This window comes from Heterodontus francisci, chromosome 10, assembly GCF_036365525.1.
Source record: "Heterodontus francisci isolate sHetFra1 chromosome 10, sHetFra1.hap1, whole genome shotgun sequence".
Lineage (NCBI taxonomy): Eukaryota > Metazoa > Chordata > Chondrichthyes > Heterodontiformes > Heterodontidae > Heterodontus > Heterodontus francisci.
In genome coordinates this window covers 108182601-108210352 of record NC_090380.1, presented here as the reverse complement: position 1 = coordinate 108210352, position 27752 = coordinate 108182601, and the positions used below count along the sequence as shown (strand labels likewise).

General features: G+C 45.1%; 2 protein-coding genes across 4 annotated transcripts in view; one reads left to right on the top strand and one right to left on the bottom strand.

Moving 5' to 3' along the window:
- Positions 1-1100: 1100 nt before the first annotated feature.
- Positions 1101-9973, bottom strand: atp5pf (ATP synthase peripheral stalk subunit F6). The gene is made up of 4 exons (XM_068041255.1): positions 9814-9973; positions 3520-3720; positions 1713-1837; positions 1101-1220 (listed from the first exon to the last, which is right to left on the bottom strand). Exons 2-4 carry the CDS (start codon positions 3687-3689, stop codon positions 1192-1194), a joined length of 324 nt encoding a protein of 107 aa, XP_067897356.1. The 5' UTR covers positions 3690-3720; positions 9814-9973; the 3' UTR covers positions 1101-1191.
- A 191-nt stretch (positions 9974-10164) lies between these two features.
- The window catches only part of gabpa (GA binding protein transcription factor subunit alpha), a 63224-nt gene continuing 45636 nt past the window's right edge, over positions 10165-27752 (top strand). For all 3 annotated transcript variants that reach the window (XM_068041254.1, XM_068041252.1, XM_068041253.1), the window contains exons 1-2: positions 10165-10303; positions 20012-20077. The gene's annotated coding sequence lies outside the window, so the exon portion shown is untranslated. The remainder of the gene's footprint in view (positions 10304-20011; positions 20078-27752) is intronic.

Sequence of the window (27752 nt, the reverse complement as noted above, 5' to 3'; positions counted from 1 at the left end):
GTGCAGCTTCAATTTTTAACAAAGTTTAAATTTAGATGTACATATAACAAATGGCATATTAAAGCATAATTCATAACTATTTTTAATGCTAATGTTATGCACTCCAGTTCTACCTAGCCATAACACTTTTTCCTACTGTCACCATGTCAGTTTTAGTGCATGAATTGAAATATATTTATATAGCATTAATAAATACTTTGAATTATGTTTACATAAGCCATTTAGTTTGCTATCATGTATACATTTAAAGTTATTACAAGTATAACATCTGGTGTATTAAACCCCAATGCAGTAAGTTAGTAATTTTTTTTTTAAACATGGCGATAAACAGCCCCATTACTGAGAAAAAGGGCCCACGTTACACCCCATGAACCAAATCCAGTCCAAGTAATTCTTCCATTTAAACTTTTCTGGTTTGCCCCATTTACCTTTCATAGGCCTGGAGGTTCGACTCCCATTGCCTCATTGGTGTTCTGATAAAATTTATTCATCAAAGTCTCTTAGTATCAGCAAGGTAAGGTTCATGTAAATAATTGGGAACATGAATTTGGACCTTAAATCACAGTCTACAAAGATTAGACACTCTGTAGAGGGAAACAGATCCCTCTACGGTATGCCCCATCTCCAACAGGTGGGTGGCTTCAGTTTGTTGGATACAGCTTCTCATTTAAAAAAGTAACTTCCAATTCTTTACAAGTATGGCACACGGGCAAAGATTTCACAGCCACTGTCGCCATCGGTAAATGAATCAATAAGAGAGAAGTGGAGTGTATTCTTACACTGACGCAGAGGAAAGGAAGCAGCGTGCCTAACATTTACAAAGCCAGGAATGTGGAGTCGCGGTTACAATCAGGTCAGCCATGATCGTATTGAACGGCGGAGCAGACTCAAGGGGCTGAATGGCCTACTCCTGCTCCTAATTCATATGTTTGTAAAGATTGGCATCTGAACAAGAATCCTAGGAGTTCGAGGCTGGTATGGACGAGGGAGCAGGCAGAGATAGGAAATCAAACCAACTGATTCATCCAGACACTAGTTTATCGGGTGCACATACAGAACGGACACACTCAGTCTACAGTAATCAACATGACATTAAAAAGTACTTTAATCCAATAGAATTTATTAAGTTACAATTTTAGTCGCAGGAAACAAACGAAGAACGAAGGGTCCCTTCCTTTCTGAAGACACTAATCACTTGCTGATTTCATCAAATTTTGGTTCTAAATGACAAAAAATAAATAAAAAGACAGTTTACTGGAAAACCTTTCCCTCCGATTTTGTTTTTAAATGCAAGTTATTAATACTTTGTTTGGCTGTTCCAAACCCCACTCCCTCACTGGAAACTAATCTTCCAGCCCCTATGCCACGGCTAGTCCATGTCACTCAGTCATCAGAAGAGAGATGCTTTTCTACTCCAGCAGCCTTAAAAGTTAAGATAAGTTGGCTCGGCACTGCAGAGGCCAGCAAGAATCTGTCCTGAAACAGCCCACTAGCACAGGACCTGTACATACACAGGTACCACAGCTCTGAAATTAGAACGTTAAGTATTTTAAAACCTTGCTGTAATTCACATTGCACAGCACTGTCCGATATTTACACAGTGGTAACGGGCTGCAACGAAGGTTGCCAAGGAGTCCGCAGACACATGCCAAGTTTGCCCAGGGAGCCCAGGATTCCTTTGCTTACAGTTTGTATCTTTCAGAACACCTTACCCTCAAATTTAAAGTCTGGGAATTTGGTGAGGTCTCCTCCCCCATAGAGCCGTTGCAGCTTGGTAATTTCCGCATCCATGTTCTTCTGGTACTCTGGACCAGCGTCAATAGGACCACCCGCTTTCCTGTATTTATAGGGAAGGGAGGAAAACGCTAAGATTGACATCAAATATCTTGCTTTCACATTTAGACATTACCCATCATTGCAATCAATTCAGAACCAAAGTGATTCTGCTGGTATCATTATAAAGCATTAGATGAAAGCTGCACCTCTTTGGTTCTGGAGCAGCATGCATTCACCATCCCCCACCCCACCTGAATATCCAATAATTCTATTTAAATATTATACCTCCCTCGTGACTCACTCGGCTCTATCTCCTACTGTAATTCATTCTTTTCCACAACTACTCACTGGTAGATCTACGTACCTCCCTCAAACTGCTTATGTTCTCACTTTGAAAATCTGGGTATATTAACTGATTGGATTAAGTGTAAATGACATTCTCCTAGAATCGAAAGCAATCTTCCTCCTCGAACTCAAATTTAAAGATACCTTATCACTCCTCCTCAATGTCCTCACCTACTGCTCAGCCTCGATGCTGTCTTCGTAGTCTTGGGTTTTCACCTAGGTTTCTCAATTGAAAAATAAAACCTTCCTATTGCTTTTGCTGTTGTTTTTCCCTTCCCTCTCCTCTGGTTGAGGAGAAATGAAAAGTAGAGACTATTGCCTTTCCAAAAAGCAAGAATGCAGATCTTCAGGATGCTGCAGACAAGACACTATAGAAACACAAGAAATAGGAACAGGAGTAGACCACATGGTCCATCGAGCCTGCTCCACCATTCTAAATAATCATGGTTGATTTTAGGATTCAACTCCACTTTTCTGCCCGCTCGTCATACCCCTTGATTCCCTGAGACACCAGAAATCTGTCTATCCCAGCCTTAAATATGTTCAACAATGAAGCAACCTCTACCCTCTGGGGTAGAGAATTCCAAAGATTCACAACATTTTGGGTGAATTCATTGCTGGTCTTTGTTGAGTTAGCCAACTTCAGCTGGGGCAGCAGAAAGTATGCTACAATTGGCCTCAGTGTACTTCCTTAGAGTGGGGTTGGGGGGGGCGGGGGGGGGGGTGGGGGGAGAGCTAAACAGCATTCCCATTGCCACCAGTTATCCAACATCTTCGGAGACAGACTGGACAGCATTTATATAGCACTTGCAGTGTCAGCTGTGGCTCAGTTGGTAGCACTCTCACCCAAGTCAGACATTGTAGGTTCAAGTCCCAAGTACTTTGATGGGATCTTTTATGCCCACTTGAGATGGGAGATGTTAAACCGAGGCCCAGTCTGTCCTCCCATATTAAAAGATCCCATGTTCCCATTTCAAAGAGCAGGGGGGATTCCTCCCCCCTCCCCCGGTTATCCCTCAAGCAACATCATGGAAACAAATTCAAACCAATTCAGAACAATCCAGTTCTGCTGAAGGGTCACTGATCTGAAAAGTTAACTCTGCTTCTCTCTCCACAGATGCTGCCTGACCTGCTGAGTATTTCCAAAATTTCTTGTTTTTATTTCAGATTTCCAACATCTGCAGTATTTTGCCTTTATTATATGAAAACAAATTATCTGATCATTATCAAATTGGTGTTTGTTGGAGCTTGCTGTGCATGAATTGCCTATCACATTTTCTGCATTACAATAGTGGTTACACTTCAAAAATACTTCATTGGCTGTAAGGTGTTTTGGGATGACCAAGGGCACGAAATGCACTGTACAAATGCAAGTCTATTTTGTTTTTAGTTACTTACTTGCTCTTAGTATCATAGTCTCGGATCTTATCGACAAAGAGTTTTTGGATAGGGTCAAGGCTTATAGTCTTGTTAAACACCACTGCCGTGAACCCAATATTTCGCCGGAGCTCAACAGAAAGCGAAGATCGCAGAACAGTAGAAAACTGGAACAAGCGGTGCAGAATCATGGTGACGCGGCTGAGTGGATCAGAGCTAACACTGCAGAAAACAAAATACATGGTGTATAAAACCGTCCAGATAGGCAAACATCCCCACCTCTGCACAACCGTAAAATTTCCCTCCCTTTGTCCCCGGACAAGAGAGCAAAGCCAATTGTAGCACCGAGCAAGATCAGCTAGCTCAAAACTGGGGCCTTCCTGGTCTGTATGGGTTCTACATAAAAAATAGGAACAGGAGTAGGCCACACAATCCCCCGTGCCTGCTGTGCCATTCAATAATATCATGGCTGATCTTGCAACTTAACTCTACCTTCCTGCACTATCCCCATAACTCTCAATTCTCTTAGTACCCAAAAATCCATCGATCCCTGTCTTGAATATACACAACGACTGAGCATTTATAGCTCTCTGGAGTACAGAATTCCAAAGATTCACAATGCTTTGAGGGAAAAAGTTTCTCCTCATCTCAGTCCTAAATAGCTGATCCCTTATTTTGAGACTGTGTGCCCATGTTCTCGATTCCCCAGACAAGGGAAACATTTTCTCAGCACCTACCCTGTCAATCCCTGAAGAATTTTATATACTTCAATTTGATTACCTCCCATCCTACGAAACTCCAGGGAATAATGGCTTAGGCTACTCAATCTAGAACAATCCCCTCGTCCCAGGAAACAGTCTAATGAACTTTCGTTGCACCCCCTCTATAACACAATAGTCAGTGAATTTATCAGTGAAATCATCTGGTGCATTTCTTTTATTCATTCATGGGATGTGGGTGTCGCTGGCTAGGCCAGCACTTATTGCCCATCCCTAATTGCCCTTGAGGTGGTGGTGGTGAGCTGCCTTCTTGAACCGCTGCAGTCTTTGGGGTGTAGGTACACCCACAGTGCTGTTAGGAAGGGAGTTCCAAGATTTTGACCCAGCGACAGTGAAGGAATGGCGATATAGTTCCAAGTCAGGATGGTGTGTGGCTTGGAGGGGAACTTGCAGGTGATGGTGTTCCCATGCAACTGCTGCCCTTGTCCTTCTAGGTGGTAGAGGTCGCGGGTTTGGAAGGTGCTGTTGCAGGAGCCTTGGTGAATTGCTGCAGTGCATCTTGTAGATGGTATACACTGCTGCCACTATGCATCGGTGGTGGAGGGAATGAATGTTTGTGGATGAGGTGCCAATCAAGTGGGCTGCTTTGTCCTGGATAGTGTCAAGCTTCTTGTGTTGTTGGAGCTGCACCCATCCAGGCAAGTGGAGAGTATTCCATTACACTCCTGACTTGTGCCTTGTAGATGGTGGACAGGCTTTGGGGAGTCAGGAGGTGAGTTACTCGGCGCACGATTCCTAGCCTCTGACCTGCTCTTGTAGCCTTGGTATTTATGTGGCTGCTCCAGTTTAGTTTCTGGTCAATGGTAACCCCCAGGATGTTGATGGGGGGGATTCAGCTTATAAATGAAGTCCTAACCTCAGTTCAGTCATCAAGCTAGATGTCAAGGTATAGGGAATGGCTAAGAGAAAGGGAAAGTAATCTCAATATCGGAGCTACAGAGGAACATTGGTAGATTAATTGACCCTTGTAGCTGAAGGAAAAGGGCGGCGCAGTGGTTAGCACCGCAGCCTCACAGCTCCAGCGACCTGGGTTCGATTCTGGGTACTGCCTGTGCGGAGTTTGCAAGTTCTCCCTGTAACCGCGTGGGTTTTCGCCGGGTGCTCCGGTTTCCTCCCACAGCCAAAGACTTGCAGGTTGATAGGTAAATTGGCCATTGTAAATTGCCCCTAGTATAGGTAGGTGGTAGGGGAATTGAGGGAAGGTGTGGATGTGGTAGGAATATGGAATTAATGTAGGATTAGTATAAATGGGTGGTTGTTGGTCGACACAGACTCAGTGGGCCGAAGGGCCTGTTTCAGTGCTGTACCTCTAAATAAATAAATCATATATTAAAGTAAAATGCAAAGCAATAAATCAAATTATTTCCAGAGTTGTGAAAAGTTTGAGCAACCAGCAGGACTGGAAGAGGTGACTGCAGCTCACTTGGTTGAGCCCAAAACTGCTGCCTCATAGCCCTCAATCTCTTTCTCTGCAGAGTATGGCTCCAAGTATCTCCTGTTCTGAATTATCAACCTCAATGCGCAGAATGTTCTGCACAGTCACCACCTACTGGGTGAAGTTCTTTTATTTAAACTGTTTGTTCTTCTGCCCGTGTACCCTTATTTTAACTTCACTATAACTTTCTACTTTGTTTGTTTAAAAAAAAGGAATTGGGTTAAATCCTGCCCTCCCTCACACCCACCCGAAGATGGCTCTGCTGACAAATGGATGCCCCAGTACTGAGCCATACGGACAAGGAAGGTTCCAAGTGCAATCTATGTGCTTTCACCTCCCCCACTCTAGTGTGTGCTGCATTATCAGAACATAACTGGAGTACTGGTGGAGATGCTGCAGTTGCTGTTAAAGATCCCACGGTAGTAAATGGGAAACAAAATCATGCTGGGGTCCCTACTGACTGCTATTCAGTAAAAATTAGAAGGTGGATTCATGGACAGGATCAAGCCCCTCTGTGATGCCCCACATATATGAATATCCTCCCAACACTCACTGGCTCTAGGCTCGCACAAAAAGGCACGAACACCTATGCCATCGTACTCCTGCATGAGCAAATGTCTTTATGGTTGTGGAAGGGGAAGAAAACTGGGAAATGGAAAATCTTTTTGAAGTGCTGAATAAGAGAAAAATATTACTATTGAATGAGGAACAGGATGAGGTTAATGCACGAGAGACATGTCCCAAAGAGAGCACTGAATTCCAGTTCACCAACAATCTGCATTTATATAGCGCCTTTAAGATAGCAAGGTGTCCCAAGTTACTTAAGAGCAATGGCAAGAAAAATAATTTTTAAGGAGATATTAGAACAGGTGACCAAAAGCTTGGTCAAAGATGTAGATTTTAAGGACATCTTAATGAAGGACAGGAAGGCCAAGAGATTTAGGGAGGGAATTCCAAAGCTCAGAGCCAAGGGAACTAAAGGCACAGACATGAATAGTGGAGCAATTAAAATGGGGATACGCAAGACACCAGAATTAGAGGAGGGCAGATATCTGAGGGCTGTAAGAAATTAGAGAAAAGGAAGGGCACAAGTTTATATAGGGTGGAAGATGGGGGTGTTGGCAGGAGTGCAGTGAAATAGTCATGTCTGGAGATAACAGAAGCATGAGGAGCAGATGAGCTGAAACAGAGTCAGTTGGGCGATGTTACAGAGGTGGAGGTGCAACTGACATGTGATTGGAAGCTCTACTCAGATATGAACAGTCGAGCTCAGCTTCAGACAGTTGCCAGGAATGAAAATGGTGATCAGGGAATGGAGTCAGTGGTGGGGACAAAATACAATGACTTCAACCTTCTCAATATTTCATTGAAGGAAATTTCTGCTCATCAGACAAGGAATGTGACAAATCAGAAACAGCAGAGGGAAAACTAAAGGACAGGCTTCAAAACCACCAGACATTAGAACTGGTAACCAAGAAGCCACTTATCCATCTGCATAACACAAAAAAATAATAAAGCACTTACAAAAGCGCTAGAACCCCAAAATAGAAACAAAATGTTTCTCCAGGAGCCATAGGCAATATCAACTTTACAATTTTGAAGAAAGGTCACAGGCCTGAAACATTAACATTGCTTCTCTCTCCACAGATGCTGCCAGAGCTGCTGAGTATTTCCAGCACTTTCTGTTTTTATTTCAGATGGGTCTAGCATCCACAGTATTTTGCTTCAATTTTATAAAAAAAACATTTTTGCAATAATGGGAAGAAAGCACTTAATATAGATGGCTAGAGAATAAAACTCTTGGAAAGCAGATTTTGATGAGGTAACAGGTTGATGAGGTTAGTTGATAGACTTCCAGCAGGTGTTTGCTGTCAAGCCTGTTATGTGGCACTTTATCAAAGTATGCCCAAGGAATAAAAGGGACAGTGGCAGCATGGATATTACGTTAGCTGAGTGACCGGAAACAGAGATTAGTGCTTTTCAGCCTGGAGGAAGATATACAGTGGGGTTCCCCAGGGGTCGGTACTAGGACCACTGCTTTTCTTGATTAATATATTAATGACTTAAACTTGGGTGCACAGGACACAATTTCAAGCTTTGCAGATGACACATAACTTGGAAGTATTGTGAACTGTGAAGAGGATAGCAATAAACTTCAAGAGGACAAAGACAGGCTGGTGGAATGGCCAGACATGTGGCAGATGAAATTTAATGATTCAGCATTGAGGAACTTCAGTTGCATGGTTAGATTGATGAAACTGAGTTGTTCTCCTTTGAGTTGAGAAGATTAAAAGGAAATTTGATAGAGATGTTCAAAATCATGAACTGTCTAGACAGAGTAAATAGAAACTGTTCCCATTGGCGAAAGGGTCAAAAACCAGAGGATGCCAATTTAAGGTGATTGGCAAAAGAACCAACTATTTTTATGCAGCAAGCGGTTACGATCTGGAATGCACCGAGGGTATGGTGGAGGCAGATTCAATTGTGGCTTTCAAAAGGGATAAGCACCTGAAGGGGAAAAAAATAAGCAGGGCTACAGGGAATAGGTGAGGGAGTGGGATGAGCTAAATTGTTCTTGGAGAGAGCTGATAGGGACTCAATGGGCCGAAGGGCTGCCTTCTGTGCTGTAACCGTTCAATGATTTGAATGTAGACATTCTCCCATCTCCTGCCCACCAAAAAAATTAAAAAGTGCAAGATCAGAGATAAATCATTTCCAACAAATAGTATGCTAGTTGCCCAACTAACACTCCAACACCCAAAAAATTTGGACCATTATCTATTTGTAATAGAATAATTCATACTAATTTTAGCATCTTTCGACCACCCCTTTCCCAAAGCCAGACCAAGTTAAGATAATACATGGGTGCTGGTTTGAGTTGACGGTGCTATGCTGCTGATGAAAATTCATCCCAAATCTTGAGTAGTTAAGGCTTCCACATCATAAGGCAGGTCAGAACAACTGACAGTTTAGTTTAGAGATACAGTACTGAAACAGGCCCTTCGGCCCACCGAGTCTCTGCCGACCATCAACCACCCATTTATACTAATCCTACACTAATTCCATATTCCTACCACATCCCCACCTGTCCCTATATTTCCCTACCACCTACCTATACTAGGGGCAATTTATAATGGCCAATTTACCTATCAACCTGCAAGTCTTTGGCATGTGGGAGGAAACCCACGCAGACACAGGGAGAAATTGCAAACTCCACAAAGGCAGTACCCAGAATTGAACCCGGGTCGCTGGAGCTGCGAGGCTGCGGTGCTAACCACTGCGTCGCCCTGATACATATATTCTGATTTTAACTTATAGAAATTCCAGTGTAAACCCAAATCATTGTGACACTAAACAAAACAAGTGACAACCTTGTTACAAAAATCTTCTTGGGGCCAGAGGGAGGGGTCTAAAGACAAGACTAAAAAAGAATTAAACAGTTAAATCTAGTTACAAAGCAAATCAAAAGACTTGCTGGAATTTTACACAATGAGAGGAGGCCATTCAGTCCAAGGCATTCCTTGTGCTGCCTCTCTGTAAAAAGTTCCTCTGAACTACCATTATCCATTTAAATCCCTCACATCAGACACTTCCCAATTTTCCTTCTTCAAAATGTTTATCTCTTCCCTTTTAAAATCTATTGTGGATTCAGCTCCTACCACTCTTTCTGATACTGCATTCCAAGTAACAAGCCTCTACATACAACAACTTGCATTTATATAGCACCTTTAGCATAGTAAAATGTACCAAAGCAGTTCAGAGGAGTGGTATAGGACAAAATGTGACATGGAACCACATTAAGCGAAATTAGAACAAATGACCAAAGATATCCGCATAACTAGATATAGTTAGTTTTTTTAAAATTCTAAGTTCTCCCATTGCCCTTCGGTGAATGATCTCAACTTTCTGCCCTCACTGAGCGGTGGGAGGAGGATTCTCCAAGACTTTTACCAGCTCTCATTAAATTTCCTCTGAGCTACAATTTTGTTTTTAAAAGCAAGTGGAAAAGGGAAAATTAAAACCCAAAAACAAAAATATACCTATCTATGAATCAAACCCTGAAAAGAAGGATTACCAACAGCGAGCAACTCAGACACTCACCTTGCCCTCAGCAACTGCAGCAAAGCATCAGGGGGGGCCAATGGTCACCAAATAATTAAACTCTAATTCAAAATTACAACTGTGACCAAATAACCACAACAAATTCAATAAGCACACATAAAGTCAACAAAAATTCAAAAACTTCTGTTAAAATTTGCGTCGAAGGGACGGTGACCCGGAAGTGTTTCTGCACAGGGTTAAAGGGCAAATGTTTTTAAAAAATTCTATTTACAATCCTGCTGTTTTTCACCGGCAGATTAAAGACCGGTGTGGTTTTATTGTCAGCAAATCACCGATTATTATATTAATTTACAGATTGAGATCGGCCCGGGGATGGATTTGGTGCCACCGGAAATGGAAGGGTGGGCTTCCGGTTCTCGCGAGCGGGCTGGCGCATCAAAAATCTGGAATAAAATTCCCGGCGGATCAGTGGCGGATAGAACGGAAAATCCAGGTCCCTGCTTCAGACTCAGGGAGGGAGAAGAGAGCGGTGAGTGAGGTCTGTGGGGTATCACCTGCGGCTCAGTGTCGGTCCGCACGGGGAGACTGTGCCCCCTCCCCGGGGCTCGGTGTCGGTCCGCACGGGGAGACTGTGCCCCCTCCCCGGGGCTCGGTGTCGGTCCGCACGGGGAGACTGTGCCCCCTCCCCGGGGCTCGGTGTCGGTCCGCACGGGGAGACTGTGCCCCCTCCCCGGGGCTCGGTGTCGGTCCGCACGGGGAGACTGTGCCCCCTCCCCGGGGCTCGGTGTCGGTCCGCACGGGGAGACTGTGCCCCCTCCCCGGGGCTCGGTGTCGGTCCGCACGGGGAGACTGTGCCCCCTCCCCGGGGCTCGGTGTCGGTCCGCACGGGGAGACTGTGCCCCCTCCCCGGGGCTCGGTGTCGGTCCGCACGGGGAGACTGTGCCCCCTCCCCGGGGCTCGGTGTCGGTCCGCACGGGGAGACTGTGCCCCCTCCCCGGGGCTCGGTGTCGGTCCGCACGGGGAGACTGTGCCCCCTCCCCGGGGCTCGGTGTCGGTCCGCACGGGGAGACTGTGCCCCCTCCCCGGGGCTCGGTGTCGGTCCGCACGGGGAGACTGTGCCCCCTCCCCGGGGCTCGGTGTCGGTCCGCACGGGGAGACTGTGCCCCCTCCCCGGGGCTCGGTGTCGGTCCGCACGGGGAGACTGTGCCCCCTCCCCGGGGCTCGGTGTCGGTCCGCACGGGGAGACTGTGCCCCCTCCCCGGGGCTCGGTGTCGGTCCGCACGGGGAGACTGTGCCCCCTCCCCGGGGCTCGGTGTCGGTCCGCACGGGGAGACTGTGCCCCCTCCCCGGGGCTCGGTGTCGGTCCGCACGGGGAGACTGTGCCCCCTCCCCGGGGCTCGGTGTCGGTCCGCACGGGGAGACTGTGCCCCCTCCCCGGGGCTCGGTGTCGGTCCGCACGGGGAGACTGTGCCCCCTCCCCGGGGCTCGGTGTCGGTCCGCACGGGGAGACTGTGCCCCCTCCCCGGGGCTCGGTGTCGGTCCGCACGGGGAGACTGTGCCCCCTCCCCGGGGCTCGGTGTCGGTCCGCACGGGGAGACTGTGCCCCCTCCCCGGGGCTCGGTGTCGGTCCGCACGGGGAGACTGTGCCCCCTCCCCGGGGCTCGGTGTCGGTCCGCACGGGGAGACTGTGCCCCCTCCCCGGGGCTCGGTGTCGGTCCGCACGGGGAGACTGTGCCCCCTCCCCGGGGCTCGGTGTCGGTCCGCACGGGGAGACTGTGCCCCCTCCCCGGGGCTCGGTGTCGGTCCGCACGGGGAGACTGTGCCCCCTCCCCGGGGCTCGGTGTCGGTCCGCACGGGGAGACTGTGCCCCCTCCCCGGGGCTCGGTGTCGGTCCGCACGGGGAGACTGTGCCCCCTCCCCGGGGCTCGGTGTCGGTCCGCACGGGGAGACTGTGCCCCCTCCCCGGGGCTCGGTGTCGGTCCGCACGGGGAGACTGTGCCCCCTCCCCGGGGCTCGGTGTCGGTCCGCACGGGGAGACTGTGCCCCCTCCCCGGGGCTCGGTGTCGGTCCGCACGGGGAGACTGTGCCCCCTCCCCGGGGCTCGGTGTCGGTCCGCACGGGGAGACTGTGCCCCCTCCCCGGGGCTCGGTGTCGGTCCGCACGGGGAGACTGTGCCCCCTCCCCGGGGCTCGGTGTCGGTCCGCACGGGGAGACTGTGCCCCCTCCCCGGGGCTCGGTGTCGGTCCGCACGGGGAGACTGTGCCCCCTCCCCGGGGCTCGGTGTCGGTCCGCACGGGGAGACTGTGCCCCCTCCCCGGGGCTCGGTGTCGGTCCGCACGGGGAGACTGTGCCCCCTCCCCGGGGCTCGGTGTCGGTCCGCACAAGGGGACTGTGCCCCCTGTCCGGGGCTCGGTGTCGGTCCGCACAAGGGGACTGTGCCCCCTGTCCCTGGGGCTCGGTGTCTGTCCGCACAAGGGGACTGTGCCCCCTGTCCCTGGGGCTCGGTGTCTGTCCGCACAAGGGGACTATGTCCCCCTCTCCGGGGAGTCGGAGCCCCCAGTGGTTCGGTGCTGGTGTTGACAGGAGAAATGGCCGTCTAATGGACTAACATTCCCTTTAACTCGCAGCTCATTTGCTTATTGCTTCATACACAGAGTGGAGTTGTTTAGGAATTACTCCCGTCACTGCCCCATATGCAGTTTTCAGCAGTTAGTGCCCTGACTTTAGCAAAGCACACTTTTGGCATTTGTGCCCATCAACATGGGAAGCTTGTCAATCGGATTGGTGCAGTTACTACTATGTCTGTGTATGGGGCATGAGCCCAGGTTCTGTGGTCTGAATACATCGGGATTAATACAGTCACTGCCTGATGCATGTGGGCGCAGTCCTTCCTAGGTTAATACCTTGTCTTATTGTTGGTTGTGTTGTCAGGGTTATTGCACTCCTTGCCTGTCTATCATAGTGGGGTGGGAGGTGGATGGGATTCTTCCCAAGGGTTTTGTGTATCCCTGCAAGTATACAAGAGGTGATAGTCCATGGTTTAGTATCCTAACTGTGTTGAATAGAGCAGATTAAAGCCCCCGTGGTTCCTGTGCTCATTTCCCTGTGTGCATGGTCTATTTGGTTTGTGATGTTATTATCAGTGTAGCTGAGATTGAAACTCTGTGTAGGTGATGAGTTTTCTAAATCTTATATCAGGGTGTGGAATCATCCTGTTTGCCTGAACTGTCGGTACTTATTGTACTTTCCTACGAGCATTGGCACCTAATCTGCGGGTTTGACAGAAAAATGAAAAACGATTTAGTCGTTAGTATGTAACTAAACCCACAACTGGAGCCAGCATTCGAAGGGACATGTTGCCCAGAATTCCTGTTTGTATCCACTGCTAGAAGGTGTGCTGTGTAAACATTGGATGCAGAGATCATGTGGCTTGACTGAGATAAATTGCAGAGTAGCCTTGCACATGAATAGCTATTTTGGTGAGGTGTCAAAGGCCACCCATCACCAGTAGAACCATTCCTAAAAAGTGTCAGCACCTTCAGGAAAGGGATAAACTTGGAACCTACAGGGACCATTGGTCGGGAAGAGAGAAAACATTTGGATTTTGAAATTTGTGGGCTTGGTGAAGCTATCTTAAACTGATTTAATCCAGCATCAAATTGTGAAATGGACTTGTGGCTGAAAGAAAGGGTAAGTAGGGAGGGCTCTGTCAGACACTGAAATAAAAGCAAAATACTGCAGATGCTGGAAATCTGAAATAAAATCAAGAAATGCTGGAAATACTCAGCAGATCTGGCAGCATCCATGGAGAGAGAAGCAGAGTTAACGTTTCAGGTCAGTGACTCTTCGAACTGAAACATTAACTCTGCTTCTCTCTCCACGGATGCTGCCAGACCTGCTGAGTATTTCCAGCATTTCTTGTTTTTATCTCAGACACTGGCCTGTTTCTGCATATCCTGGAGGGGTTAACCTTATTCTGGGTATTTCTCTGCCGGAGCTCCTCATGAAAACAGCAGGCACTTGGTGATGCATAATCCTGGTGCATAACATTATGCCTGATACATGTACCTCAACCTTTTAAAGCATCGAAGTAGCTGGTGTGTCAACAGCTGCCCTGCATCTAATTAAAGAGGAAGCTCTGAGCCTTGAAAGATTGTTGCTGGAAGGTATTACCAGGGGGCTCAGTATGAGAAAATATGTTTGTATACCCGGGGTTTGGTGCCTGGCATGACTGTGGTGCAAAGCAGCACTAGATTCTGCTGAAATTCAGCACCTTCAATTGTTGAACCACTGATAGACCAGGTATGGTATGTGTTCACGCAAGGTTCAGTAAGTTGTCGACATGGTGCTTGCATGTTATGGTGAGTTACACCATGTACCAAGCCACTTGAGGAAAGTTCCAGGAATCTGCTGCACAGCTTGCAGCGACTCAAATCTACATCCATTAGTTGTCGGAAGATTGTCCTCCCTGAATGCGGGATAAGAATGGTACAGGTGCCTCCAAGATGACATGTCAGGCAATGGAAGTTCTGAACTGGGTGAGCCCACTATGGCAGACTTGATGCTTGAGCCAGGTTTGTCCTCTGTACTGCCAGCCACTGGCCTGCTTGGCTCATTAATGAAACACGCATGGTCACTGACGTTCTTAACACTTCACACCCAAAAACTACAATCCAGTGCCCCAACTGGTAAGTGGCCCTGACTGGGGCAAGCAGTGAGAATGTTGCAAGTGCTGTGCAGTTTTAGCTGGTTAACTCGGGCACACTTTTGAGATCCCAGGTGTTTGGGTCTTGCCAACCTTAGTTAAATTCTCTGGATTTATGAAGCAGAACCTGCACTCAGTGAACAGTACATTTCTTGGTAGTAATAGTGTGTGTCAGAACAAAGGAAAATATTAGTTTTAGATCTGGTTTCAAAAATTGAGCTAAAATTTGACATTGCTGTCTGGTGATGGATGTGGGACTTCTCTAGTGCCTGGTGACTTGCCCTTGCTGGGGGCAAGACCTGTTTTTCCTATTGAAGCTTCTAGACATTACTTGTGCATAAGTCCTTGGCAGTCAATGTGTAAGATTTGAATCGGGAAGTTTAAGGGGGGAGTTGAGTGAGGCTTTCAAGATTTTAAAAGGAATTGATAGGGTACACAGAGAGACTTTTTCTCTTGGGGGAATCTAGGGCAAGGGGACATAATCATAAAATCAGAGCTAGGCCATTCAGGAGAAAAGTTAGGAAGCAGTTCTTCATGAAAAGGGTGATAGAAGTGTGAAAGGTGCTCCCACAAAAGTCAGTAGCACTAGCGCAATTAATAATTTTAAATCTGAGATTGGTACATTTTTGCTTGCATTGAGGGATATGGAATTCTGGGCTTTGTACATAGTGGCATAAAGTACAAAAAAACCAAGATGTTATGCTACACCTAGATGAAATGCTCCTTACTCCCCTACTGGAGTATTGCATCCAATTCTGGGCACCACACTTCAAGAAGAACGTGGAACTTTGGTTAAAGTACAGAAGAAATTTACGAGAATGGTTCAAGAGACTAGAGTGGCGTGATTAGATTGGAGAAGCTGGAGTGTTCTCCTTAGAACAGAGAAGGCTAAGAGGACATTTTATAGAGGTGTTTAAAATCATTAAGTGTTCAGATAGAGTAGATAGAGAAACTGTTTCCAGGTCAATAAACAGAGGGCACAGATTTAATGTGATTGGCAAAAGAAGAAAAACATTTTTACATAACTTGCATGGTTAGGATTTGGAATGCTCTACCTGATATAGTGGTGGATGCAGTAGTCTCTTAAAAAGGTGAATTGGAGAAATACTTGGAGAAAAAATTGAAGGGATATGGGGAAAGAGCTGGCGAGTGGATTGCTCTTCAAAGGAGCCAACACAGACTCAATGGGCTGAATGGCCCACTTCTGGGCTGTACTATTCTGTATTTCTATTTTGAGCCAGGTTGGGTAGATCGAATCAAAGTACAGATCAGTCATGATCTTGTTGAATGGCAGAACAGGCTTGAGGGGCTGAACGGCCTATTCCTGTTCCTATCTTCCTTTTACTGGATTAGGATGCATTAAAGCTGGTTCACAATTGCTTGCAGCTTTTGTAACTGAATACTGTTCACGTGTAGTAGCTGTTTTCTAATTGTGCTTCAGTTGATTTGTGTCTTAGTTCAGCTTATTAATTCCCTTGAGGCCTTGGTGGGTAACCCCACTGCCTGAGACTACAAGTTGCAGGTTTGGGGTCCGGTCCGGGCTGAGCCTAACTCAGCTGGGACAGCATTTGGTCAGCTTCTTTGGGCTAGAGGATTACCAGCCAGAGTTCGCCCTTCTGATCATTGTCACCCTTACTAGACGTTGCTATTGACCAGACTTGAGTGTGAATAAAATCAAGTGCTACTTTGACATCCTTCATTGTTCAATAGCCCGCTTACACTCATTGACTAGGCTTGCATATCCAGAATGGCATCTTGGATGAGGCATCGGTGAGAAGGAGGCCTTCGGTACCTGTGCAGCTGTATTGCAGCGCAATTCCCTGCCTCAGGACAGAGGGCAGAAAATTGAAGGTAATAGGTGGGAAGAACCCAGGATATATTGGACATGACTTTCTCCCCTGGAGTGCTGCCAATGTTTTGTTACGGTTCTTTTCCCTCAGCTTCTTTCAGAACAGGCCAGGATGTGAGTAGAGATGAGGATCTGCAGGAGCCCAGTCTCTTCTCTCTCAACGGCCGATGATCCCTTGAGGCGCCTGTGACGATGAACTAACAAATATGGGGAAAACTCCTCTTCCCTTCTCCCCATCAAGGGTCCCTGATTTCCTTTTATAAAGACTTGATATTCAGGATGACCTACCATTTCATGCACACTGCTCAACATCCACCCTCCCCTTATAAGTGTCAGCTGTGGCTCACTGAGTAGCACTGCTGTCTGAGTCAGAAGGTTGTGAGTTCATCCAACTTGAGGGACTTGAGTACAAAAATCTGGACTGACAGTCCATTGCAGTACTGAGGGAGTGCAGTACTCTCTGGGGTTCTTTTTGATGAGGCGTTAAACAGAGACCACGTCTGCCCTCTCGGGTGCGTGTAAAAGTTATCATTGCACTATTTTGAAGAGCAGGGAGTTCTCGCCTTTGTCCTGGCCAGTATTTATCCTTGATATCACTGAAACAAATTATCTGGTCATTATCACATTGCTGTTTGTGTGAGCTTGTTGCGTTGCATGGCTTATGCATTTCCTACATTACAACCGTGAATACGCTTCAAAAGTATTTCATTGGTTGTATCGTGCTTTGGAAAGTTCTGTGGTCGTGAAAGGTGCTATGTATATGCAAGTTCTTTTTGTCTTCCCACTTCAACCAGACGTCTCTTTTCACCTTAAGAGTGCTTTGAATGTTCTGGTGTTTGACATAACCCTAATTATAGAATCATAGACTGGTTACAGCTCAGAAGGAGGCCATTTGACCTATTCCCTCTGTGCGTGGGTGATTACATTACTGTGTGAAAAGTCCCACTTCTTCCCATTTCCTCTAGCTCCAAATGAGGGCGAACTGGCTTTGTGTTTGTAGCTTCCTTATACCATAAGATCAAGCAAGTTGGGAGGAATGATCAGATCAAAAACAGCTCTAGAAAAGATTATCCATGTGCTTTCCTCTCCACTGGAGAGGGAAATTAAGTAAAAGAGAAACCGTATATTTAAAATCATTTAAAATAAGTTAAGCTTATCGGAGAATCAGTAGCTGAAAAGTCCCTGCTCTAGCAGAACCCAAAAGTTTGCTCTACAGTAACACTGCTATCTTTGAGACATATTTTGATCATTGCTCAACATGTTTACTGGGTGTGGGAGTGCAAGGAGCATGTGTTGAAGGCTTGTTACTGAAAGGCATCAGTCACAATCTGAGTCAGTGCTTCAGTAATGTTCCTATCTCCACATAGTGGGTGCATGTTATATTGAAGTAGAACTAACTGTCTCCAGAAACAGTGACAAGTAGAAACAAACTGTGACAAGTAAATCTTTCAGGACAGGACTGTACCGATGGATTAGTTTGGTGATTTGAGTGTTTTGCCTCTCTGCTGAGGAGTAGAGTTGTGGTTTTTGTTTTAGATGTGTATGTTGCACAGTGCACTTATGTACTGTGACTATGCATTTAGATAGGTGCAGTATGTACAAAATTCTGAAGGGGCTGGATAGGGTAGATGCTGAGAGTTTGTTTCAGCTGGTCAGGGAATCTAAACTACGGGGGCACAGTCTCAGGATAAGGGGCCGATCATTTAGGACTGTGATGAGAAATTACTTTCCTCAAAGGGTTGTGAATCTTTGGAATTCTCTACCCGAGAGGGTTTTGGATGCTCCATCGTTGAATATATTTAAGGCTGGGATAGACAGACTTTTGGTCTCTCAGGAAATAAAGGGATATGGCAAGTAGGCAGGAAAGTGGAGTTGAAACCTTCGATCAGCCACGATCGTGTTGAATGGCAGAGCAGGCTCAACAGGCATACGGTCTACTTCTGCTATTTCTTGTGTTCATGTGAGCACAGGAATTTGTGTCTGTGTTCTTGATCTGTGTTTTGAATATTTGTGGCACAGGACATTATTGTGAGCTAGCTCTGCCTGTGTACTACAAAAGCAAAATACCACAGATGCTGGAAATTGAAATAAAAACATTTTGTCCTGGCAATTAAGACATAATTGTATTCTGACTGGTTCTATGTATGATCGATGGGTATATGGCTACTGAACACTATATATAGGCTTCCCCAATGTAAGCTGAGGATGATGGACTTAAAACTGATTAATCAATTGATATTTGTGAGCAAGGTTTTTTCTTTTGCTTACGCTAGCAGAGCTCATTTTAACTTGCTGAGTGTGAAACCGTAGACGCAGTATGTTTATGCTTTAATTTATTCGTTCAGGGGATGTGGGCATCGCTGGCTAGGCCAGCATTTATTGCCCATCCCTAATTGTCCATGAGAAGGTGGTGGTGAGCTGCCTTCTTGAACTGCTGCACTCCTTGGAGTGTAGGTACACCCACTGTGCTGTTAGGAAGGGTGTTCCAGGATTTTGACCCAGTGACAGTGAAGGAACAGCAATATAGTTCCAATTCAGGATGGTGTGTGGCTTGAAGGGGAACTTGCAGATGGTGTTCCCATGTATCCGCTGCCCTTGTCCTTCTAGGTGGTAGAGGTCGCGAGTTTGGAAGGAAGATGCTATAATGTGTTCTGCTGCCCTTGTGTTACTGACAGCTTGGAGCACGCATATCTTTTCGGGCTAAAAGCTGTATGCTACCAGAATTTTAAAATATCTGAAATAAAAAGCTTCAATTTTTCATTTTAGAGTACTAGCTGTCAGATTGTCATTAAAAACCTAACTGGGTCATTCATGTCCTTTTTTTAGGGAAGTAAACCTGCTTTCCTTACCCAGTTTCACTGTCCCACACCATTCTTAACTGAACTCTGAAGTGGCCTTGTATGTTAGATCAGTTCTCAGGGAAACTAGGGATTGGCAAGAATGAATTATAAATTGACATGTTGCTGGCTAGATTTCTGGATGCTGGTTGTGAAGAAAGTAGCGTCTGTGGTTATTGAGCAGGTTTAAAGCCTTTGTGGATGTAATTTGCAGCCAATCTCCAACTTGCAGCTACTTCCTCCTTTTTGAGGCAGTTTTAAAGACAGACGGAGCATGCCATCTACAAGGCAACCAGTGCTGTTGAGAGTAAAGCCTTTCTGATTAAAGATTTTTTTAAATTTACTTTCGTCTAAATATGGTCCTACCTGTGAAATTTGATATTGTGTTCATTTCTATATGGTGCCACTCCTCTAGGGTCCTGATGCAATGTTTTCAGGTAGCCAGAGTCCCGTGGGTCGCCAGGTAATAGTTTTCTGGCTTGCCTTTGGACTGATGCAGTTGGTTACTAAGTCTGTTTTTGGCTTTGCAGTATGTCCTGTGCTATTTAATCCAGCTGGGATAAATTAGCCAAAGAACCAGCCATCCACCAAAAGTAAAAAGACAACACACACAACTTGAGCTTGAAATGGCTGGAGTGACAGAGAAATTATAATAGTTGGACTTCAAGAACTTTTTTAAGTATAAAAGTTAGCCACTTGCATTACAAGTTTGTGATGTATTTATTTGTTCTAAAAATTAAGTAATCAAGTTTTCCTCTAATTGAGGGTTACTACTTTGCATTAAAGGCACTGTATAAATGAAAGTTGTTATGAAGGCTTGAATTTGTATGACTTTTTTTTTTCCAGAAGCATTACTGGATCCATTTTCAACCTTTTTCAGAACTGGGCAGCTTGAAGTTGCAGCTTGGCGTTGTAAGTCTACAATACAGAATTCTGTTATGTAACCTTTGTCTTTATAATGGAATTTGTGAAATTTGTTTTATGCTCCATGGTTGTGATAGACATCTTATTACTGAAGGAGGTGAATTATGGAGGAATCACATCCTATAAATTTCTGCATTTAACTTGCGTAGCTTGATTTCCTGCCCAATACTGCAGTGTTGCACCAAAACACCCATGCTACAGCTAAAATGTGATTTTTGCTAAGTGCTAATAAATCACTTGCCCTTGTTATGCCTCCTTGGGTCCAGATGGCAGCCCTAGCTTCAGTAGCTCAACAGTTCGCACTACTTAAAAGCAAAATCAACCTGTTGGCCAATTTTATATTGCAGAATTATCTGTATTCAAAGTATTTCTATCATGCATATTTCCTCGGGTATTCTGACTGTTGAGTTTTCACTTTGTGCTAACTTTGGGACATGTGCAACAAGCCTAAAAAGACCTGTGCTTTTGCTTTCATCTTTTTGGTGATCCTTTCCCAATCTCTGGAGGAGAGAAGTAAAAAGGAGCACGTGTGTCCTGTACAAGTGGCCCGAGGCCAAAACCTAACACAGTTTCAGCTCATTGCAACATTTGCCCTGCAGCCTCCAGAGGGTCAGCTGCTCATTTATATTACTATTGTTACATAAGTCAAGTCTGCTGTTGGTTACACAGTGATATGAAAGGGGCATTAAAAACACAATGGTATCACTTGTAAAGGTAAATTCATACTTTCAAATAGTGTCGTTGGACAAGTAACATCATTTCATGTTCACAATCTTGCGCACAGGAAAACATGTGGTATTTAGTGAGGAAAGTGCTGAGTTCAAGAAAAATATAGTCATCTAATAGACAATCCTTTTCGTACCCCCATCTTCCTGACTTGTCTGTCATAATCAGTGCTGCTATGGTTAATGGTCCTCTGAATTTCTGTCTAGGATACAAATACGACATCCTATGTAATCTTTCTCTTCCTTGCATCTCTATGTTGAACTTATGACTCTTGCGCCGCCTCTTACTCTAAACTTGTTTTTTACCCTAGGACCTCCAACCCTTGGAGTATTTTACCAGTTCCAGTCTTCCCTCCCTTCAATGTTGGCATCACCTAATCACCAGTTCCTGATTTTGTTCCTCCATTTTACTCTTTCAGCCTTGATCATGCATTGTGGCCTACAAAATCTGTTTTGTGGCATTGAAGCCTATGCAGCTTGGAGGATGCAAAGAGTCAGAGATAACCTTTTGTCCTATTTAGTCTATGTGCATAGTGCATGAAGAGCAAGGAATATGCTATCCTCTTTCTTGTGGATTACAGCCCTATTAGTTTACTTAGGTAATAATAATTGCTTATGAAGGAACTAAAAGAATATTTGCTGTTGGTTTTGGAGTTGTAGTGTTATTGGGACACCATTATAGGAAATCTTGGACTTAAACTATTATTGTGCAGTATGTACACTATACTGTCTCCAGGTACAGTCAAAAGTGGCCGTCAGCAGTTCTATTGAAGTGTCCCCATCTGAATCATTAGTCCACATTTCTCTTTCCGAGGCTGACTGACCTACTGCGCAGTTAGTCATTTATGCCACTAGGAGGCCACTTACTTCCAATATCTTTTTGTTTACACTGTTTTTCACTGTTTGCATTGCTTTTTGTTTTGTTGTGAATTGTGCACAATTTTCTATCTAGTTGCCACACTTCTGCCCAGACTAGTACTTTGGTATATACATTTAGTATGTACATGCTTTACACTGAAATATCTGAACATGTGTTATGAACCCTGGACTTTGTAACATGATTAAGTTTTTAAAAAATTGAGATTTTTACAAATTTAAGATAGAGTCCGGAAGTTCATGTGACCTCATGTACACTCTACTAAAGGACAAGACCGATCAAAGACATTTTTAAAAGAGATTGCAGGGGTAACACGTGAAGAACAATGAGTTTTGCCCTCCCCAACTTGCTGGTCGTAAATTGAGGAGTCAGTGATTCTGAAGATGCAAATGTATCAAGCAGCTGTTAACACCTGGAAACAATGGAAGGCCCTGGTGGCTCTGTGAAACCACACTTCAAGCTATTGATTTTTGAGTCCAGATAAATTTAACAGATTTTCTGAAAGAAGATGGGCTGTAAGCGAGGAAACCAGTGGTTGCAGGCTATAAGGCAGACACCCAGCAGTTGCAGCTTCAAGAGAGAGCAGACACCTGCTCTCGGAAGCCTGATACAGTAAAAGGCTGCAAAGACGCAAACCTGTTTTGAAAGTTGAAGCTTGAAAAGAAGTAGAAGACCAGCAGATCACCAGGAATTGCCCTATTCACGGATGTCCAGGTCGGAAGTGAGCGAAGAGAATATTAATTTTTGAAAAGGTCTGGGAGACCCAATCCATTGATACTGGGAGGAGTTTGGGACTTTTAACCACTAAGGATTTTGCCATCAAAAATAACTAACGTCTGTGTGGTGTGACGTTTTCAAGTATTTAATAAGAAAATACCTTTCTTTGTAATCTGGGGTATCAGCTACTTATAAAGTACTATTTGGCTAATGGGGATTTCTTTTCGTTTAATTGTTATGATAGTCTTAAAGCTAGAAATCTTGTAATTTTAAATTGGGTCCTATTTTAGCATTAAATGTCTCACTCACTGAGGTCATAGCACATACAATTGATTACTTGAACACACTGACTGTGTTATGAAAGCTGGCGTTTTGCACCAGCAACATCCTGCAAAAGACCAGGCTAAAGCATTTGTAATCATCAGCCAGAAATGGTGAGTGGATGATCCATCTCTGCCTCCTCCTGAGGTCTGCAGCATCACTGTCAGTCTTCAGCCAAATCGATTCACTCCACGTGATAGGAAGAAACGGCTAAAGATACTAGATACAGCAAAAGCAGAGGCCCTGACAACATCCCGGCAGTCATACTGAAGATCTGTGCTCCAGAACTAGCTGTTACAGTAAAATTACGACACTGGCAGTTATGCGGCAATGTGGAAAATTGCCCAAGGTATATCTGACCAATTACCATCAGTCTGCTCTCATCAGGAAAGTGATGGAAGGTGTCATTGATGTTATCAAGCAGGACTTGCTCAGCAATAACCTGCTCAGTTTGCATTCCGCCAGGGCCACTTGGCTCCAGACCTCATTACAGCTTTGGTCCAAAAGTGGATAATCTATCTTAATTTGTGAGGTGAGAGTGACTGCCCTTGACATCAAGGCGACATTTGACCACTTGTGGCATGAAGGAGCCCTAGCAAAATTGAAGTCAACCGGAATCGGTGGGAAAAATCTCCATTGGTTGGTTGAAGTCATACCTAACACAAAAGAAGATGGTTGTGGTTGTTGGAGGCCAAACATCTAAGCCCCAGGACATAGCTGCAGGAGTTCCTCAGGTTAGTGTCCTGGGCCCAACCATCTTCAGCTGCTTCATCAATGATCTTTCCACCTTCATAAAGTCAGCAGTGGGAAAGTGTGGTGATTGCACTGTTCAGTACTATTCGCAACTCCATACTGAAGCAGTCTGTGCCTGCATGTAGCGAGACTTGGACATTATTGAGGCTTAGGCTGATGTGTGGCACAAATGTTAACTGCCACTTAAGTGCCAGGCAATGCCCATCTCCAACAAGACAGAATCTAACCAGCTCGCTTAACATTCAATGGCATTACCATCACTGCATCCTCCGCCATCAATGTTTTTGAGGTTACCATTAACCAGAAACTTAACCGGATCCGCATATAAATACTGTGGCCACAAGAGCAGGTCGGGGCTGAAATTCTGCAGCAAGTAACTCTCCAAAGCCTGTCCATCTACAAGGCATGAGTCAGAAGTGTGATGGAATACTCTCCACCTGCCTCGATGAGTGCTCCTCCAACAACACTCAAGAAGCTCAACGTCATCCAGGGCAAAGCAGCCTGCTTGACTTGGCACCCCGTCCACCACCTTCAACGTTCATTCCCTCCTCCACGAGCACTGCAGCAACTTGCCAGCGCTCCTTTTAACAGCACCTTCCAAACTCATGGCCTCTACCACCTAAAAGGACATGGGCAGCATATGTATGGGAACACCACCACCTGCAAGTTCCCCTACAAGCTCCACACCATCCTGACTTGGAACTATATATTATTGCTCCTTCACTGTCGCTGAGTCATAATCCTGTAACTTCCTAACAGCACTATGGGTGTAACTACACCAGATGGACTGCAGCAGTTCAAGAAGGCAGCTCACCATTACCTTGAGGGCAATCAGGGATGGGCAACAAATGCTGGTTTTGCTAGCAACACTTGCATCCCATGAAAGACCAAAAAAAACTAGTTGATCTGTTGGTGGTTGAGGACGAACTGTTGGCAAGGAACCAGGAGAACTCCCTACTCTTGAGATAAGGTCAAGGATCTTTTAACGGCCATCTGAACGGGCAGATAATATCTCTATTTAATATCTCACCCAAAGGATGGCACCTCCAATAATGAAGCATTGTTGCTACCGCATTGGAGTGTCAGCTTAGATTATTCACTCATCATAGGATTTTCAGCACAGAAAAAGGCAATTTGGCCTTACTGATCACTGCGATGTTTATACTCCACACAATCCTCCTTACACCCTTCTTTATTTTACCCTATTATTGGCATAACATACGAATTAGGAGCAGGAGTAGGCCTCTCGAGCCTGCTCCGCCGTTCAATAAGTTCATGGCTGAACTGATTACTCCACATTTTCACCTACCCCTGATAACCTTCCACCCCTTTGCTTATCAAGAATCTATCTACCCTTGCCTTAAAAATATTTAAAGACTTTGCTACCATTGCCTTTTTGAGGAAGAGAATTCCAAGGACTCATGACCCACAGAAAAAATTTCTCCTCATCTGTCTTAAATGGGCGACCCCTTATTTTTAAACAGTGACCCCTAGTTTGAGATTCTCCCACAAGGGGAAACATCCTTTCCACATCCACCCCGTTTAAGACCCCTCAGGATCTTGTATGTTTCAATCAAGTCACCCCTCTCTCCTAAATTCCAGCGGATACAAGCCTAGCCTGTCCAATCTTGCCTCGTACGACAGCCCACCAATTCCAGCTATTAGTCTAGTAAACCTTCCCTATACTGCCTCCAACGCATTTACATCCTTCTGTTCCTTTCTCCCTCGTGTTTATCCAGCTTCCCGTTAAATTCATCTGTGCTTTTCTCAACTGCCCTGTGTGGTGGCAGGCTCCACATTCTAACCACTCTCTGAGCAAAGAAGTTTCACCTGAATTCCTTATTGAATCTCTTTGTGCAACCTAATTAGATCAGCTCACTGCTGGCTTTGAGCTTTGCAAATGAACATTGCAGAATGCTTTTTATTTTTCACTTTTCCTCCCAGAAATAAATTTTTCTGTACAATGTAGGTGAATTAATTTCAAACAGCCTCAAAAAGCTATGGGAGAAAATAATAGTGGAACTAATTGTCTTTAATTTAAAAAAAAATTCTGTGCCATTTATCTGCTGATGCGGGGGTGACCTCAAGTTCTCACTCGATTTGGGATTATTTCAGAGAGTTTGAGTCAGCATGTAAATCGGGATTGAAAATTAGGAAGAATTTAATTTGGTCAAGGTTTGATTGCTGGAAAGATGTGTGTGAAATGTCGAGCTTTGGCATGGATCTGATGTAGCCCCTGTTCTTCCCCATCACCCTGGTTGGTTGGTTGTTCACATGATGAATGTCCAGTTCAGTATAATGCAGAGTGGCTGGCACTTATGTAACTATATGTCAGCGCAGATTGACATCTCCCATAGAGGAAAATGTCAACCATCAGGCAAAAACAACACTATGCTGTTGGGAGACCCTTTGTCAAGGTTTGCCAAAGAAGGTGTTAATTTCTTTAAGAAACTCTCTTTGGTATAAAGCCACAGGTGCAGAGTGTTAAACCAGTCAAATTCTTTCCAATTGACCACTAAGGATTCTTGCACTCGCCCAACGTCTACACGTGCACTTTCATTTTGGGATCAATGAGTAGCAATCAGAATTGGGAACCCTGGCTACTAGCCACCTCCCTCGCCCTTCTTCCAACAAGCCAGCTGTGTTGTGGTTAATTATAGTGCCTTTGCTGTCAGACTTACTAGGAACAGTTAATTGTGTGTAGTTTAGAGATCAAACCTGTGACAACTGATATAGATCAGAAAGTCAATCAAGTGTCAGTAGGGGAACTTTTAAGGGGCAATGACCATAGCATCATAAGGTTGAGGTTAACTATGGAAAAGGACCAGGAGTAATCCAGAGTAAAGCTAGCTAATTGGGGGAGGTCCAACTTCAATGGCGTGAGAACCGATCTGGCCCAAGTAAATTGGGGTCAAATGTTGGCAGGCAAAACTAACTAACTGGACAGTGAGCTGCCTTTTAAAGAGGAGATTGTTCGGATACAGTTGAGGTACATTCCCACGAAGGGAAAAGGAGGGCAAACAGATCCAGAGCTTCCTGAATGATAGGGTTAGAGGGTAAGATGAAGCAAAAAAGGGTGCATATGACAGATATCCAGTGGATAATACAATTGAGAACCAGGCTGAATATAGAAGGTTTGGAGGGGGAAGTGAAAAAACAAGCAAGTAGCAGAGAAAGCGTATGAACCGAGACTGTCAACCAGCATAAAAAGGAATTTAAAAGTCTTCCATAATGTTACAACCAGGTGATAAAGGTGTCTAGGAGTCATTTTACTATCTTCACCTGGTCTTATTGTAATAGGACCACTGTTTTGAGCTCCCTCTTGGTGAATCCTTGTTCACTTTCCAATTATAAGGCAAAGAAATGAGCATAAACAGGCTTTCTTAGGTTTAAAGAAGAAAAGTGAAATTTATTGAAGCTTAAACTTAAACTCTAATACGGTTAATGCCTACTGTTATACGACGAGCCCACGCTAGCATGCGCACACAATGCACACCTGCAAATAGGACAGAAAAGAGCAGAAGAAAAATAGAGGTTTGAGGCAATGTCAGAACAGTTTCTTGTTTACTGTGCTTCAAGCTCACTGTAGTCCTTTTGTAAATAGTCTTGCTTTTCGTTGGGACCCAGTATTCTTCAACCTTGTTCACTGTGGGAGACTTTTCTCTCTTGGAGTTCACGTGTCTTCAGTTCCTTGAGAAAGAAATCCGAGCAGACCGGAGAGAGGTGTTAAGACCCCTGCTTTTCTTGATATATGTTAATGACCTAGACTTGGCTATGCAGGGCACAATTTCAAAATTTGCAGATGACAAAACTTAGAAGTGTTATGAACTGTGAGGAGGATAATAAACTTCACGAGAGCATAGGCTGGAATGGGCAGACAAGAGGGTCAGAGGGACCTTGGTGTACTTGTCCATAGATCCATGAAGGCAGCAGCACAGGTAGATAAGGTGGTTAGGAAGGCATATGAGATACTTGCCTTTATTAGCTGAGGCATATAATATAAGAGCAGGGAGGTTATGATGGAGCTGTATAAAACACTACTTCAGCTGCAGCTGGAGTACTATGTACAGTTCTGGTCGCCACACTATAGGAAGGATGTAATTGCACTGGAGAGGGTGCAGAGGAGATTCACCAGAATGTTGCCTGGGCTGGAGCATTTCAGCTATGAAGAGAGACTGGATAGACTAGGGTAGTTTTCCTTAGAGCAGAGAAGGCTGAAGGGGGACCTGATTGAGGTATACAAAATTGAGGGGCATAGATATGGTAGATG